This window comes from Danio aesculapii, chromosome 12, assembly GCF_903798145.1.
Source record: "Danio aesculapii chromosome 12, fDanAes4.1, whole genome shotgun sequence".
Classification (NCBI taxonomy): domain Eukaryota; kingdom Metazoa; phylum Chordata; class Actinopteri; order Cypriniformes; family Danionidae; genus Danio; species Danio aesculapii.
This window is the reverse complement of record NC_079446.1, coordinates 26,771,570-26,788,596: the sequence shown is the minus strand read 5'-3', so window position 1 is coordinate 26,788,596 and position 17,027 is coordinate 26,771,570. Positions and strand designations below refer to the sequence as shown.

Genomic DNA, 17,027 nt, shown 5'->3' with positions numbered 1-17,027 from the left:
TAAATACACGCTGTTAATTACACGCATGACAACAAATGCACATCAAAACAGTGCAAATTCATAACGCTTCAGCGAATAAGTGGGCAGAAGTTGAATGTGGTTTCTCTAAGGAAATCGAGTGAGGGGTGTTAAATGCTAGCTCGCTTTGCTATCCTTGCATGCCGAATGAGGACCCGTAACTAATGGATACGTGCCAAAAAATGAGACAAATGATCACAAAGAAAAACATCGGCGTCTAAAATTGGCATGGTTAAATAGCAAGCATATCTCGCTTTTATCCAATGTGGTTACATCTAAGAGAAACGTGCTCTAAGTGTGCGTTTCCGTGTGTTTTACATATAGTAGTGATTATTTGTTTATGATGTGGCTAGCTAGCAACATAGCCTGCTTGCTAAAATGCTAGTGCGGCTATGATAGTTTAAGAGGCCTGACCCAAATCAGAACCCAAAATATTCTGCATCCACGTTATCGTTTTCTTTTGCAAGGACACTGCACGTGTTAAAGAGTTTAAAAGTGCGCGGCCGGTTTCGGGAATTCGTATGAAATGAGCCCCTGCCTTCCAGTCAGGTCTTACGGTGGTGCCTGTGTTTTGACTTGCGTTAATTCAGAATATAGACGGACATACCTCCGACCCGGTACATGTTGGCCGCCATTTCTGCCCTCCCGGAGTGTTAAAAAACCAAACCATAAACTAAAATAAAAACAAAATAAATATGTGAATCAAGAAGGCATCTACGTCCTGTGACCTGTTGGAAAGCAATCTGGCTTAAGAAGTTTTAAATACGGGGGGTGGACCACAGTAAGAATAGGAGATTTTTTGCAGCCCCCCTCCCGAGATTCACAGTACAATACAGTAACTCACTCACGCGCTAGAAAAGGCTCGAGCGCAGCAGCTTCCTGATGATGAGATGAGAGGAGGAGAGAAAAGAGGAGGAAGGAAGGAGGAGGGTGAATGAAGTCTACAGACTGCAACCTCAACACGACACTCATGACCGTTTTACCCACGGAATTCATTTAATCATGGTTATGATGTGCATTTAAGATATTTTAAATAATGTTTTCATTTTTTGCCAGTGTTTGTTGTGACAATAAGTGTCTTTAAAAAGCTGTTAACTGTGGAAAACAAGGATGATATACTTGATTCACTGTTCAATTTATTTTGGAACATATATCACAACCCGATGCACAATGTTTTAGCAAACTATATAACTCAGAGCGGCAAAAGAAAGTTCACACCACTGATAAATGCTGACAGATACTTTGTTTGGTTTTATTAGCATGTTACCTTGTCTGTCTGTGTCTGTTGTTTTAAAAAAGTTACTTTTGTTGACATTTCAATAGTTTAAAACAATATATAGTATAAAAAATAATAATATATTTAACAACTGAAAAAGTAGTTAGTCTTTTTAATTTGCTGTGAATTTATTGAATGTGCTTAGATTTTTTTTTCTTTTATTGTCCTCAGTAAGGTGGCGAGGTGGCTCAGTGGTTAGCACTGTCTCCTCACAGCAAGAAGGTTGCTGATTTGAGTCCCGGCTGGGCATTTCTGCGTGGAGTTTGTGTGTTCTCCGCGTGTTTGTGTGGGTTTCCCCCACAGTCCAAAGCAAGGGCGTAGATTTGGCATGGACGGAGGGGATGTGTCCCCACCAATATCTAGAAATTACTGAAACGTCCCCGCCTAAAATTGACTCACCTTCAAAATAAAATAATGCTCCGTCAACCCTTAGTAACCTTGACATGCAGAAATGGTTAATCACATTCTCTTCTCAGGTCCTCCCTGCCGCAAACATATAAGGACAGTGTGATTGGCTGGGCCTATTTATGCTGCTAATGACAGCTAATTACTTTTGGATGTGTGAAATGCCAAAACAAGGAAATTTTCCAGTCCTCCTTCACTGTACAACATGTGGACATTAGTAGTTACTTTTCAGAGAGTCGAGTTTTTAAAGTCAAGTTCGCTTAAAGCCCACTATAGTAATATTAACCAAGGCTGTGCAATTGATCGAAATTCTTAAATTGCGTCACATGCCTCTCTAAGTTTCACATTCATACCTCCTGAAGCCAGATTGCAGTAAATTCATCTAAATTGACATGGTACATGCTTCATTAATTGTTATTTGTATTATTAATAGTTTAAAGCCTTTATTCATGTTTTTAAAAGCACAAAAGAGAATTTGTGCTGTTCTATGCATGCGTTATAGGGGTGTATGTCCGCGCCAGTGTCTAGTGGCAAATCTACACCCCTGGTCCAAAGACATGCGGTATAGGTGAATTGAATAAACTAAATTGGCCGTAGTGTATGAATGTAAAAGTGTTTGGTTGTTTCCCAGAATTGGGTTGGGCATCCCTCTATAAAGCAAATGCTGGATAAGTTGGTAGTTTATTCCGGTGTGGCGACCCCTGATGAATAAAGGGATTAAGCTGAAGGAAAATGAATGAATGAATGAATGAATGTCCTCACTAATTAGTTACTTTGGGTAAAATCATGTATGAATAAACGTAATGAAACTGCATTTCCAGCACAGGGGTTCACGAGTTAGTGTACTCTCAGGGTTGGGTTGCGGGTATTAAGGGCATTCACTGGTAAATCATATGCCAGACTAATTGGTGGTTACTTCCTCGGTGGCAACCCCTGAAAAAACAGGAACTAAGCTTAAAGAAGATGAGAGAGGGAGCAAGTAACCGCCACCAAAGAACAGCCATTAAGGAAAGCCAACGCATAGCCTTGCATCATCTAGTTCATTAATCAGTGGTCGCCACAGCAGAATAAACCGCCAATTACTCTGGCATGTTTTATGCAGCCCTTCCAGCTGCAACCCAGTGCAGAGAAACACACTCTCATTCACACACACATTCTTTCACTATGGCCAATTAAGTTTACCCAATTCATCTATACCGCATGTCTTAGGACTGTAAGGGAAACCCGAGCACCCAGAGGAAACATGCAAACTCCACAAAGAAGTGTCTCCAGGCCCAGCTGGGACTGGAACCAGCGACCTTGTTAATTACAGGGAGGTGTGTTTGATATGGATTACAACTGAAATCTGCAGGAAGGTAGATCTCCAGGAACAGGGTTGGTCACCCCGGCAGTAGAGGTCTTCAGTCATGCTCCTGGAGGCCAACTATCCTGTAGAGCTTATAGCTTCTACATCTGAAGCAGCTTAGAATACAGGTTGGAAATAAACATTGCAGGTCAGTGGGTCACAGAGTGGAGCTGAAGATCTCAGCATATAAAGGCCCCTGGCCAAATAGCATGTACAGAGTGTGTGTGTTTCCTTATATTTGCCACAAATTCATTGCAGAATTAATCTAAAACAGCAGATGGAATCTGGCCAATTATGCCGGCACCGCCAACCTGATTTCACCAAGTAGGACATGTTTCTGGACATGTTCATCTATGTTGATCCTCAAACAACATTCCAATCAGCCAATCAGAATTTAGGAATACGTTTACTGTTTATGTTAAGTTTAGACTTTCGATGTGATTGTTATCCAACTATTATTCCCCTGTGATTTTAGTAATGGGTATGCATTACATTTTTGAACAAAAATGATGTTCCAGGATCAACATAGAACACAGGTGGGCCTCAGCTCTGCAGTTTAGCTTTAACCCTAATTTAACACATCTATTCAAACTAATTGAGCCCTTAGGTTTGTTTGAAACCTATAGGTAAGTGCGTTGAAGTAGGGTTGGACTGGAAACTGTGCAGAGCTGTAGCCCACCAGGAACTGGATTTGACACAGATGTTAATCCAGGATTGCACCGTACTTGCCAATATCATGGCTGATCATCAGTTTGTTGTTTCTAGGGGTTTAAATGTGACTTATTATTCGGCTATGCTATGTAGACCAGTTCTAAACAGCCAACCAAAGACATACGTTACATTTTAACAAAAGATAATTGATAAAAAAGAAGCAATTTGTTGTTGGCTAAAGGTACACGATTTTACAAAAATGACAGCATTTAAAACTTTTTTAAATAAAAGTTAAGAATCTACCAAGCTCTTTTGATTTCAATAAAATATGCTTCCTTTTGTCATAACTCTTTTGAATTTTCTATGGTTCTTCACTTGGAGACACTTGAACCATGCAGGTTTGCTGAGATTTCCCTGATGCCAAACTATTGAAGAAATGCATGTTTGGCATAGTTTTTTGTTGCGTTTACACAACATTGACCAGCAGGCATCGCTATAGCGTGTGGTGTTTGGAACGCTTCAAATCAGCGAAGCAGTTGGTTCAACTGAATGCGAGTTTTGAAAAGCTTTATTGCTCCCCTCACTACTGATTCATGTTCACCCAGCAAAAACTAATTTGACAGACATTCAAACCAACAGGGGTAACACACCATAGACGGCGCACTCGAGTGCTAATGAATAGTAGAAAGTGCATCACACAGTATGGCACACAAGTCCCGCCTTCTAAATAAAATAGCCAATCGTTAACTGGTAAAGTCATCACATCACTGAAGCTGCCATTAAAAGCACCAGTTGCATTTTGAGATGTGTGATTGGGACTACATGCATTGGCAGATATAATATGACATTATATTTGTAACATTGTTTCAGCTCAAGAATGAAATTTAATAAGCTCACTAATTTGCTTTGAAGAATTTTTCCCAATTCAAAGAGGTAGAAGCTGTTATTGGATGACTAAAATAGCTGCCAGAGCAGAGTTTCAGAGATGGATGCTGAGTGAAATGGTTGGCCAGGGACTTTGTAACACACTAAAACTGTATTTTTCTATAACCGTTTGTCATTGTGGTGTGTATTAGCCTATGCAGCAATGATGTGCACTTATAACAGAAATGTTTTTACTTTGCATTTTTAAAAAATGTTCAATCATAACAATCATACTGATTTATGAATATGGCTAAAAATGCTGTATTGCGCATGGCAGGCCAGTAAGTTGAAGATGTCACTCAGTACCTTGAGCAGAACAAACACTTTTCTGTAGTTTGGCATTGTTTTGATTGTCAAGTTAACAAATTATTTGCATGTGCATGACATCATCATTCCCATTTGTGTGGCTGCAAAGACGTTATCATATTCAAAGGACCCCAAAACACTGTAATTATGTAAATTAATGGCCAAAACACATTAAATGATTTCCAATAAATGTTTTGAAAACAATGCCTTGTAAATGTCACCTCATGGAATCTCACTCTTTTCTTCAAACCCTACCCCTATGACCAAGAATACAATATTTCTTTTTATTTTGTATTCTTTAAAATATTTAGCATAAAATATTTTAGCATAAGCCAATAAATGTATATTGATTAAACATTGAGTTTCAAATTGCACCTATTTTACCCCTCTTTCAAGATTTAAGATAAGTGTTTTGTGTCTCCAGAATGTGTCTGTAAAGTTTCAGCTCAAAACACTCATCAGATTATTTATTACATTTTTCAGAATATTGGATTTTCTGCTTTGAACACAATGTAGCTGTTTTTGTTGCCTGTGCCTGTAATGCTATAGTATCCCCACCCACCATTCCCATGTGCCTGTCAGTGCCTCAATCTCCACCTTTGGCTGCATCAGATAAACAGCACAGTGACAGACATGAAGAAAGCAGATCTCACATAATGTTTGTGAGAAACACCACAGTAAGAACTTTCCCAATGATTATTTGATGTATGTGTTGTGGAGTTAATTCAAGCCTTTTGATGAGTCAAACACACAGTGCGCACGTTTAACTTTGCACTGTTTTTGCACAGCAAATGTGACTGGACACACGTTAATATTCACTGCTGTATGGATATCTGTTATGCTAATGTACAAAGTAGACCTGATTTAACATCCATAAACTGGGATTGAAGCGTCTTCTTTTAGAATTGTACTGACACGCAGAGGATGACACGCGGTGATGAAGTGAAGACTGTAAAATCGCTGTAATTCATTACAAACATGCACTGTTTTAAAAACGTTTTAAACTTGTAAAACTCATTCTTGGTCACATTTGATGATGATTGATGGTCACAACCAGTTGATATGATTATACGCATTACTTCGGGACATGTTAATACGTGGCTGTCAATCAATTCAGTGGGTGGGGAAACTGCACTCCTACCTCATGTTGCGGTCGGCCTCAAAATGGGAGGGTTTTGGATCCTCAGGAAATTTACAAAAAGAGACCTATTGTCTTTGTATCACCCCAATACGACTGTGGACACACTATACCTATACACAGTTCTGTCCAAACAGCTTCCAAAAAATAATTTTCATTAAAGGTGCCCTTTAAATAAAATAAATATTTATTTGATTTTAATTCTAGTTTATTTTATTAATTAACATGGCATTTCTGGGTCTACAAATCACTCAAAAAGTAGATTTTTAAAGTTTAAGCGATTATTTATAAGAATAAATATATCTTTGAAGTCCTATTTAAAGTTTGTTGTGGTCCCTTGATTTGTTCAGGGTGTGTGGATGGACAACCAGTGGGAAACATGCAGACGTCCAATATTGATTTTAGTATTGAACATTTAATTTAGTTCTCCAGTGTGATGTGCGCCCTCTGGCTCTATTCTTTTCCTATCAGCAGAGAAGTGGAGTACAATATCAAGTTCACTCGTAAATCCCAGACACATGCGCGCGTCGTGGAAAACTCGTCGCTTGTGGCTTGGGAACGCCCGTTCACCGGGAGCGCATAACCGAGCGCAATAGGCTTGTCGATCTGTGACATCACTGTATGAAGCAGCCCACTGAAGGCTGGAGTTTAGATGATGCACAAAGAAAGAAGTCACTTTTCCACGGTTCTCCTGACTGACACGCGCTCAATCTGGAAAATTCCTCTTCTGATCTGACTTGACGAGTTGGATTCGCGAGTTTGGAGCCGTTTGTTTATCTCACGCTTACAGAATTATACTGGATTTCAACTATGACTACCATTAAGCCATATTGCACGTCGTTCAAGTCTTTTTCTTTCGAATACGCGATGTCAGTCTGATCCAAAATGAAGTTTGGGAAGAACATATGCATCCTAAACGTCGGTGGCACCAAGTACGCGTTCACAAGAGAAGTTATCAAGGATTTTCCTCTGCGAAGAGTGAGCAGGCTCCACAGCTGTTCCTCAGAAAAGGAGGTTTTGGAGGTTTGTGATGATTATGACCGAGAAAGGAACGAGTTTTTCTTCGACAGGCACTCGGAGGCGTTTGTTTTCATCATGCTTTACGTTCGTTCGGGAAAGCTCAGGTTTGTCCCGCAAATGTGCGAGCTTTCTTTTTACAACGAGATGATTTACTGGGGTTTGGAGAGCTCACATTTGGAGTTTTGCTGCCAGCGACGACTGGAGGATAGGATGTCCGACACATATACGTACTTTTCTGAGGACGACATGAAGGCAGAAGTGGAGTCCAGAGGTGAGGAGGAGCAGGTCAGCAGGTTCGCGCCTGACAGAGGGAGCGCGCGGTGGCTGGAGAGGATGCGGAGGACTTTTGAGGAGCCAGCCTCTTCCATCGCTGCGCAGATCCTGGCGTCAGTGTCAGTGGTTTTTGTCATTATGTCTATGGTCATCCTCTGTGCGAGCACTCTGCCGGACTGGGATACAGCAAAAAACAATACAGTGGAAGAACACAGGTATACGCATGAATTCAACTTTTGTGGTCTGTGGTATGGGTTGTGAAAAATTAAAGATGCATCTTTGGTAGGACAGATCAGATTTATGAGCATGACAAGACGTACGTAGCTCCATATAATAGAAGAAATTGCTCATATCCACACATAACGTCTCAAAATATTCAGTAACGGTTCAAATGTGTCTTTCTGAACTTAGCTTGAGATTCTTTCCATGGTTTGTGTTCAGTTGATTTGCAATCTGCGTTCAAAACACATTTTACCCATAAATCATTACAGCTGCGTTGAAATAACTTAAACTGATCTATATGTCAATATATAAAATAAATAAGTTATATGATTATAGTTGAATCGGACTGTCAAAAAATTAAATTACGTGATTAAAGACATTGTGAATATAAATATAACGCAGCCTGATGTAATAAATTATAACGGTAAGAATTAAGTCTTCTAAGTATTTATTTATTTATTTTTTGTTCATTATTTGATACTGAAAAATATTACAGTAAAACAATGGTAGCATAAAAAACAAGTATTGTTTTAGTAGTATCTATGTAATGGTGATGCAAGGCTGCAAAGTGGATGTAGATTTAGTTTTCTACTTCGATTGGCCAGTAGACGTCGCTAAAAATATCTAATGTCAACATACAGTATGGGGAGACCAGTTGACTATTTTTGAGCTCTATGCGTCACAATCTTTGATACCATATTCTTATATTTGGTGTAAATCAATTTAGGACAGCAACGTTTATTCTCCAACTGTGTAATTTTTTATGACAACAGCAAAATAAAAATAAAAATGCTATGTATCTCGTTACACGTGAATTGTTACACCATTTGAAAACATTTTATCATTTAACTGTGCATGAAAATAATGTGACAATCATGAAGCAAAATAGTTGAAAAGCAGCTCTGCCACACAGTATTTCATATTAATTATTATGTTGTTTGTTACTAGGGTGACAAAAAGCTTTAAAAGTTGAATGATTATTATTCTGGTTTGCCTCAATGGTCTAAAAGTGTCATAAATGTCAAAATGACTGAAATAGCCAACAAAATCACAAAGAGCTTTACTGTTCATAGATAGGCCAAAGACAAATTCCTAGTGTTATGATGAAACAGTGACAGGAAAGATATAAGTAGCTCTGTTTAATATATACAACTGTTTTAGATTGTTAAATATATATATATATATATATATATATATATTTAAATTGAATTTATTATATTTTATTTTAATTGTTAATGATAGACAAAAATATCCTCTGACGTAAACTTGCCAACTGGGCTTTGTTTTGTCAAATTTGGCTAAAGATACTGAATTAATCATTTAATGATTCATGTAATTCACAACTGAATGCGACAATTCAAGAAACATTTTACCCTTTTGCATTTTAATATGCACAATTTCACTTCTATTCATATCATAAAATTCAAAATGATTTAAATTGATGGCAAAAAATAAATGTCATTGTAAATTATACAATTTGTAAATGTAATGAATAAATTATAACAGTATAATAATATGATGATATGTGATAAATGAATAATATGATATGATATGATTGTCACATTATTTTCATGCACAGTCAAATGATAAAATGTTTTGAACTGCTGTAATAAATCACTCGTGTAATGAGATACATTGCATTTTTTAATGTAATAATTTTTTTTCATGTCTTTTATTCCAATTTTAATGCTCGTGTAATTATTTCAAATAAAAATATCATTACATCCCCAAGATTCCCTTTTATTATATATATTATATACATTTGAATTCATGAAGAGCATTTTCTAGCATCCTATGTTAATGTTCAGTTATTTTACTTTAAAGACCATGAAAATAGACTATTCTTTGTCATAAAACTGAAATGACTGAACCTACACACATAAGCCTGAGAAAAATGCAAATTTTTTAAAGAAAATTTCAGATGGCACTTTGAGGTTTTTGACCTTATTTGAGCTCTTCATATTTGTTTCATTTAAATCAAACGAATCAAGGTTAAATTTATTAAATTACACACTCCAAAAAAAACTATTTTTCTTACTCAGCTTTTTGCCTTGTTTCTAGTCCAAATATCAAAAAATTCTTAAATCAAGAATCATTTTCTTTACTAGCAAAAAATAAAGCCTTGTTTCAAGAAATAATACATCAAAATTAAGTAAGTTTTTCCTTAAAACAAGCAAAATAATGGGGTAAGCAAAATAGTTTTCTTCTTTGTTTTGACATAAGATAATTTTGCTTACCCCGGTGGCAGATTACTTAGCTTGTTTTAAGGAAAAACGCACTTAATTTGGCATATTATTTCTTAAAACAAGATATATTTTTTTTGCTTGTAAAGAAAATGATTCTTGATTTAAGAATTTTTAGATATTTGGACTAGAAACAAGACCAAAAGGATGAGTTTGAAAAGCATTTTTTTTGCTGTGCATTATTATAGTTGTTTATATACATTGTATTTTTTCAAACTTATCTCAGGAGAATTTCATCCATGTTGCTTAACAGTTCAAAAACTATGTTGCGATGACACATTCTGTTCCAGTGCTCCCATCCAGTCTCTTCAGCATTTTGACCTGTTTTAGAAATGATTAAAATGAGCTTTTCCATATTCCATGTGCAGACATTTTGTCATGTGGACATGACATCTACATAGTACTCTCCATCAAAAATGAAAAAGTCCAGTCTTGTTTTCATATTCCCTGTCAAATTGTCATTTTGGGCATTCCCTTGTCCCCGTCTCTCTCTGTCTGGAAGTATGTGTGAGTACAGCCTAAGGTTTTTTTCTTTATGTATCCAGTACAGTCTTGATTCCATATCCCACAGTGGCCTCTGTTTGTCTCAGGGTTCAGGTATGTGTTTTCATTCGTGTTGACGAGCTGGTAAGAAACGGAAATAAAAACCAGTTCATGCATGTTGTCTTATAGTCTTTCCAAAAATGACACAAATGTTTTTTTTTTATTTGGATATCATTCTATTGTTTTGTGTTCGTCTTTAAATCTCTATTCATCTGTTGCTTGTAAAGGTCCAAATGTATCATTTTTGTGTTCATAATGCCAACTGTTGATATACGCACTCACTGTTAACCCAGCACTCTGGCATTTGCGGGCACATTTACATATTTTATCACATCTCCGCTTATTTCACAGTAATTCCTGGCCCTGTTTTCTTGCCAAAGCAACTGTACTAACTGTAATTCCAAGTCAGTCACTGCTTTTGAGAAATGTGCTTTCAAAGACACAGTAAAAACCGTTCAGTGTGAAAGAGCAAATCCAAGGGCAAAGTCTTTTATAGATGCAGCCTTTTGAAATAGTGCTGTCTTTGTTCAAATAGTAAATGGATATCGAGTCAAATATGCACTCAAATATTTAAAAAAATCTATTAAATTGGATGTTTTTTGGATCAGAAGTTCAAGGACTAGTTAGCAAGCGTGCCTTCTTGCATTTCAGCTTCCATATGCGCTGACACACCACTGTCAACAACACACTGGAGCTGTTTACACAATCTCAATGAGAGGACTTTTTCCATATAAAACACATTTGCTGCATGGTTGCATGGAATCTGATCTAACTACATTGCATGACATATTTACATGGACAAGATCAATTTTAATCAACGGTTGCTAAGCAACATTTGTAGTGGTTATTGTTGATATAGTCACACTCACTGTTAATATTTAAAGGAGTGTTTGGCAGAGGAATATTCAAGGTTCAATACAAGTTAAGCTGAATCCACAGCATTTGCGGCATATTGTTGAATCCTCACAATTTTTTTTTTTCTCAGAAATGTGAATCTTATTGTTTTATTCAAAAAGCATTCTTGTGTTAAAACCCGTGTATGATTTGAGCTGCAATTTGTAGAGTTGTTTTATACTGAATAATTGTACTTTTAATTAGGGTTGCAGTTTACCGGTACTATGATAGTATCGCGATACTATGGCTCCAAAATACTGGCGGTGCCACAGTAGTTTGTAAACGATAGCATCGTCATTAATGGTCTATCTACCATAGATAATGTTGCATGTGGAAAAGTCACTAAAATGCTCACACATTTGCGCAACAATAAACCATTTTATTTTAATAGTCTGTGGAGCCCTTTAAGGTTGCAAAACTGTAGAATTTGCGCCTTTTATGGTAGCTTGTTGCACGTTTTCTAATGCTTCAGTTCAAACACACATCTGAATTGGATAATTTCTGTTCCTGTCCATATGTTTAGTAGCTACAACAACTGCAGCAATCTCTTAAAAAGAACGACTCACAAAGTGACATTTTGAATTACTTTGGATAGTTACCAGATAAGACTGAAAAAAAAAAAACAATAGATGAAAAACACAAAATAGCAACAGGAAACATTGAAACAATTTTTGACCACCTCATATAGCCTAATTGTATTGGTAAAAATGCTCCTTTTGTAACAAATTTCATTTGGTATAATTTGTATCTTTATTTTAATGCTTTTTTGTTGGTATTTTTTGTTAAAATTCTACATTTTAGGTAAAGTGACGTGCAAATAATACTTTTTCTAATAAGGGAATCATTAATTCAATTCAAGTAGGCCTATTAGAGGATAAAATAAAAAAATGGACTATTTTTTTTTATAATTTGAGTTATGAATTACAGTATTACAATATTACTTGGTATTATGATACTTCAGCTGGTATAGTATCGTAAGATGAATTAATGGTATCACGACAAACCTACTTTTAATATAACTTTACACAGGAAAAAGCTAGTTTAAGTTACAAAAATTGTATGTTTTGTGGTCAGCGAAACCGTGACTGTTTTATTGTTAAACGACAAGCTCTATTAAGTCACATTATGGCTCCAGTTAAATTATAATAATTTATTAAAGCCTAAATCTAATCTAAATTCTGTGTCTAATCATTCATTTTCACAATAATTTACACAGTGGCTTTCATAATTTGATTTATTATACATTAGGGTTGCACAATATATAATTTTCTGAATCGATATCATTATCGTTCGCAATACTCACAGCGCAGGATCTGCAATGTTGAGTCTGGATTATAATTGATCATTTTGCAAGTGTTTTTTTGAGGCCTGTGACAATGTGAGGAATTTAAAAGCATTCAGGCCTAAGAAACTGTACCGTTTGTAACTTTAATAATGATTAATTTTATCGAACCATTTATACAAAGGAGACAACGCAGTATTATTTTACATCTGATTATTCAATTACTGTATACCTGAATAGTTTTAAGACTCCATGCAAAACTATAAAACACTGTTTATTTTATTTGGATCTTTTTCTTTATTGAATTTATCTATAATTACAGATTGTCGATTACACTGTTTGCAGATGCACTCTAACCATTGAGAATAATCCCAATCTAAAATGATAAATTCTTTCTAAATAAAAAAGTCATCTGGTGAAATTGTATTCATATATATATATATATATATATATATATATATATATATATATATATATATATATATCAAAAATAAATACAAAAATAAAAATCGCAATGATAGATTTTTCTAATTTCATGCAGCCCTAGTATACATACACATTAAAACCATCTTGAAATCAACATTGACACTACTTGTTAGCTCACATTGCCATTATGGGCATAATTCTGATAATGTCAGTTTGTCAGTCTGGCTTTCAACCACAATACAACCACTAGTTTGCTATGAGTGAGAAAAAGCGAGGAGGAGTGCTACAATAAAATTCCACACACTCACTGCTCAGTATTCTGTTTCTGTGAACTGTACGTCCGAGCACATGTGCTGTTTGGTCCAAGTGATTAAGGTGTTTTCACGCTTGTTAGTTGCGATTAAAATCAGCCAATGGCAAATAGTTTAATGCAATTATAATTATGAGCTTAATCAAAACAGTTTCGGAAATTGGAATGGGGCCAAAATCTCTTACATTAGCATGATGAGCGTGCATGGAAATGTAGTCAATAGCCTTTTGTTCAAAACCTTTGTGATATTTTCTAAATGTTGATAACAAAAATAATCCCAAAATTACAGTGCTTCTATTTACTGATGTTATTTGACTGAAATGTTAATTAGTCATAAAATCTTAACAAAAAAATGGTAGGTTTACATCTTAAATAATCAATAACAATAAGTGATAAAGATTGCTTAAAATTAAAATATATAAAATTATAAATGTCACACTAAACTCTGCACATGCAGTAGTTAATACAACAAATGCTTGCAAAAATGTGTGTTATTATATCCCTGGTTATTAGCAATGTGCCACAAATGCTGTCAGTTGATCTTAATTAGTACTGAACTCTAAGATTATCTTGTTCTAATTCTCTGTTATTTTTTTCTTCCCATATCCCCCTTTTTCTCTTCTCCTAATTTCCTGTAGGATCATCGAGGCAGTTTGCATCGGGTGGTTCACTGCCGAATGCATAGTGCGCTTTATTGTCTCGCGGGACAAATGTGAGTTTGTGCGCCGCCCCCTTAACATTATTGACCTGCTGGCGATCACCCCTTACTACGTGTCTGTGGCAATGACAGCGCTGACTGGAGAAAACCCTCAGCTACAGCGAGCAGGAGTCACCCTGCGTGTGCTGCGAATGATGCGCATCTTTTGGCTGATCAAGCTAGCCCGTCACTTCCTCGGTTTGCAGACGCTGGGATTGACACTGCGCAGGTGCTACCGTGAGATGGTCATGCTGTTGGTGTTCGTCTGCGTGGCCATGGCCATATTCAGTGCTCTTGCACAGCTGCTGGAGCACGGCCTTGACCTGGAGACTAGCAACGAGGACTACGCCAGCATCCCGGCATCCTGCTGGTGGGTTATTATCTCCATGACGACCGTCGGCTATGGAGACATGTATCCCATCACCGTTCCGGGACGCGTGCTGGGTGGTGTGTGCGTTGTGAGTGGCATTGTGCTGCTGGCTCTGCCCATTACCTTCATCTACCACAGCTTCGTGCAGTGCTACCACGAACTCAAATTCCGCTCAGCACGCTGTGTGCGAAGTCTCTCCTCTGAGTTTCTCAACTGACCTTAGCAGAGTCCGTCCTGAGATCCTCCGAACCCGCTGGTCTTCAGCTGGGCAACGTCACCTGCTCTTCTGTGCCTTTATTTTTGTACTAAGACCTAAAGTGAAAATGGGGAAAGTCAGCATTTAGCATTTAGTCAGCATTGTGGGAACCTTTTCAATCCAAATAATAACATAAGTACCTCTGTACTCAAGGAGATATTGCGGAATAATGGACAATACAGGAATCTGGAACAATTTGAGGCAAAAGGCCCCGATATACAAAGAGAGTTAAATATCTTTTTCGTTCATCTGCATGAAATCAAAATTTACAATGTTTATTTTGCTGGTGCACATATTCAGTGAACAATTAATCCATGCAAGCTAATCCACTTTAAAAAAATAAATAAATAAATAAATTTTGGTAATCTTAAATACACAATCTTACCATTTGCTTCCACTCTGGAATGGCAATCCTTCTCTGATGACATCAGTTTGACGGTTGGGGCAAAATCTTCTTAGCTACACCCCTCCAATCAGCAGTTTGATTTGAGAGGAGGAGCGCAAAAATAAATGTTCAATATACCTTTTTAGGCGATTCAGTGGTGCATTGGGTAGCGATGTCGCCTCACAACAAGGAGGTCGCTGGTTCAAGCCTCGGCTGGGTTAGTTGGCATTTCTGAGTGGAGTTTGCATGTTCTCTGCTTGTTCGATGGGTTTTCTCCGGGTGCTCCGGTTTCCCTCACAGTCCAAAGACATGCGCTATAGGTGAATTGGGTATGCTAAAATTGACCGTAATGTATGTGTGTGAATGGAAGTGTATGGGTGTTTCCCAGTGATGGGTTGCAGCTAGAAGGGCATCTGCTGCATAAAAAAACATATGCTGGATAAGTTGGCGGTTCATTCCGTTGTGGCGACCTCAGATTAATAAAGTGACTAAGCCGAAAAGAAAATGAATGAATGAATGAATATTTGCTGAACATTTCCAATAAAATGCATAACAAATCTTACAATAGGATATTCAAATTTTAGCATAAATCATGTAAGTAAAATAACAAAAAGAAAGAAGGAGAAAAAACTAAGAACAAGAGCGCATAAACAAAACAATTACCATAGAGGAGTTTAGTTTTTGGAGTATATTTACAGTTCTGGTTGCTTTAGGACTTGAAAGTCCTTTAAGAGTTTCAAAATAAATTTTTAAATCAGCCTTGAAGTGGGAGATATTAGGCTTCCTCTCTGACTATTTACATGTGTATGTGATACTTGCCTATTAATATCAATAGATTTAACATTAACAACAGAGTCTTATCTATATCTTTTTTATCTATGTAACGGAGGCCAGCCAGTGACGTGCTATGCAGGTAAACTTCACTCATCTCACCTCAAAAAGTACTCTAGCGACAGACGCTAGAGGCCATGGTCTTTAGCCTCCTTGTTAGAGCAACCGACTCCCTTGCAAAGAATCGCTGGTTCGATCCCAGCTCAGACTGGGTTGGATGCAGTAGAACCGGTGAGTTACGTCTACATCAAATATGGCATCTCTTTTCTTTATATTAATTCTGTGACCACTCAGTATAATAAAAAGACATTCAACATCAAAGCAGAAAGTTTGACAGCTGAGGCAAAATCTTTTTAGCCACACACCTCCAATCATTAGATTCCTGCAAGTGATAGTTGAGAGGAGGAGCACAAAAATAAATGTTCCATATACCGTTTTAGTTTGAAATACCTTATCATACTGAGGTAAACAATTTTAAGGGGAAAATATGAAGTTTAAAGTTCATTAGCAGCGTTACATTAGTCTCCTTTATAATATACACTACCAGTCAAAAGTTTGGGGTCAGTTTTTATTTTTATGTTTTATTCTGTTCATCAAGGTCACATTTATTAAATGTAAAAAAAAAGTGTTAAATATAAATATAAATATATATATATACATACAGAGAATTTTGTAAAAAATCTGCGGATTTATGCGGAATGATTTTGGGAGTAGCATAACTAAAAACTTAATATATGAAATAAAAAAACAATAGCTTTTTAACTTTTATTCAATGTTTACAATGCAAATTCAATTAGATCCACTTATTTGGTAAACTAAGCAAGTCTCAAGTATCTACTAATATAATACATCTACATATAATACATCTACTAATAGATATATTATCATATGAGCATTTTCATAATCAATAATATTACTGAAATTAACTGAATATAATTAAATGAAACTGAATAAATATAAATTTACACACATTTACACAAGTAAATAAATAGACTCAACGACAGGCTAAAAATCTATGGATTTCTGCACGTGGAGAGTTCATGTGGGCCTATTTATCGCTTATTGTTATTGGCTGAAATTTTAATATTGGTGCATTCCTGAAACAGATGCATTGGACTGGTGAAGATTTCCTCAATTTCTTTACTTACCTATCATGAAATTACCACTGAGTAGTTCGAAATTGTTTATCAGATGGGGCAAAAAAAATTCAGC

At 36.5% G+C, this 17,027-nt stretch overlaps 2 protein-coding genes across 2 annotated transcripts in view; one reads left to right on the top strand and one right to left on the bottom strand.

The window, feature by feature from the left end:
- mta3 (metastasis associated 1 family, member 3) overlaps positions 1-886 on the bottom strand; it is a 58,856-nt gene extending 57,970 nt beyond the window's left edge. Inside the window, exon 1 of the mRNA XM_056469450.1 lies at positions 626-886. Coding sequence (XP_056325425.1) covers positions 626-653 — 28 coding nt within the window. The 5' untranslated portion in view covers positions 654-886. The remainder of the gene's footprint in view (positions 1-625) is intronic.
- A 5,814-nt stretch (positions 887-6,700) lies between these two features.
- kcng3 (potassium voltage-gated channel, subfamily G, member 3) lies at positions 6,701-16,433 on the top strand. Its single transcript, XM_056469805.1, has 2 exons — positions 6,701-7,571; positions 13,915-16,433. Exons 1-2 carry the CDS (start codon positions 6,949-6,951, stop codon positions 14,558-14,560), a joined length of 1,269 nt encoding a protein of 422 aa, XP_056325780.1. The 5' UTR covers positions 6,701-6,948; the 3' UTR covers positions 14,561-16,433.
- The last annotated feature ends 594 nt before the right edge of the window (positions 16,434-17,027 follow it).

What these genes read in the sequence shown, in the direction of transcription:
- kcng3 (XM_056469805.1), top strand. Translation starts at nt 6,949, where the DNA reads ATGAAGTTTGGGAAGAACATATGCATCCTAAACGTCGGTGGCACCAAG. An exon ending in AATACAGTGGAAGAACACAG is followed by an intron (nt 7,572 to 13,914) that starts GTATACGCATGA and finishes AATTTCCTGTAG; the next exon opens with GATCATCGAGGCAGTTTGCA.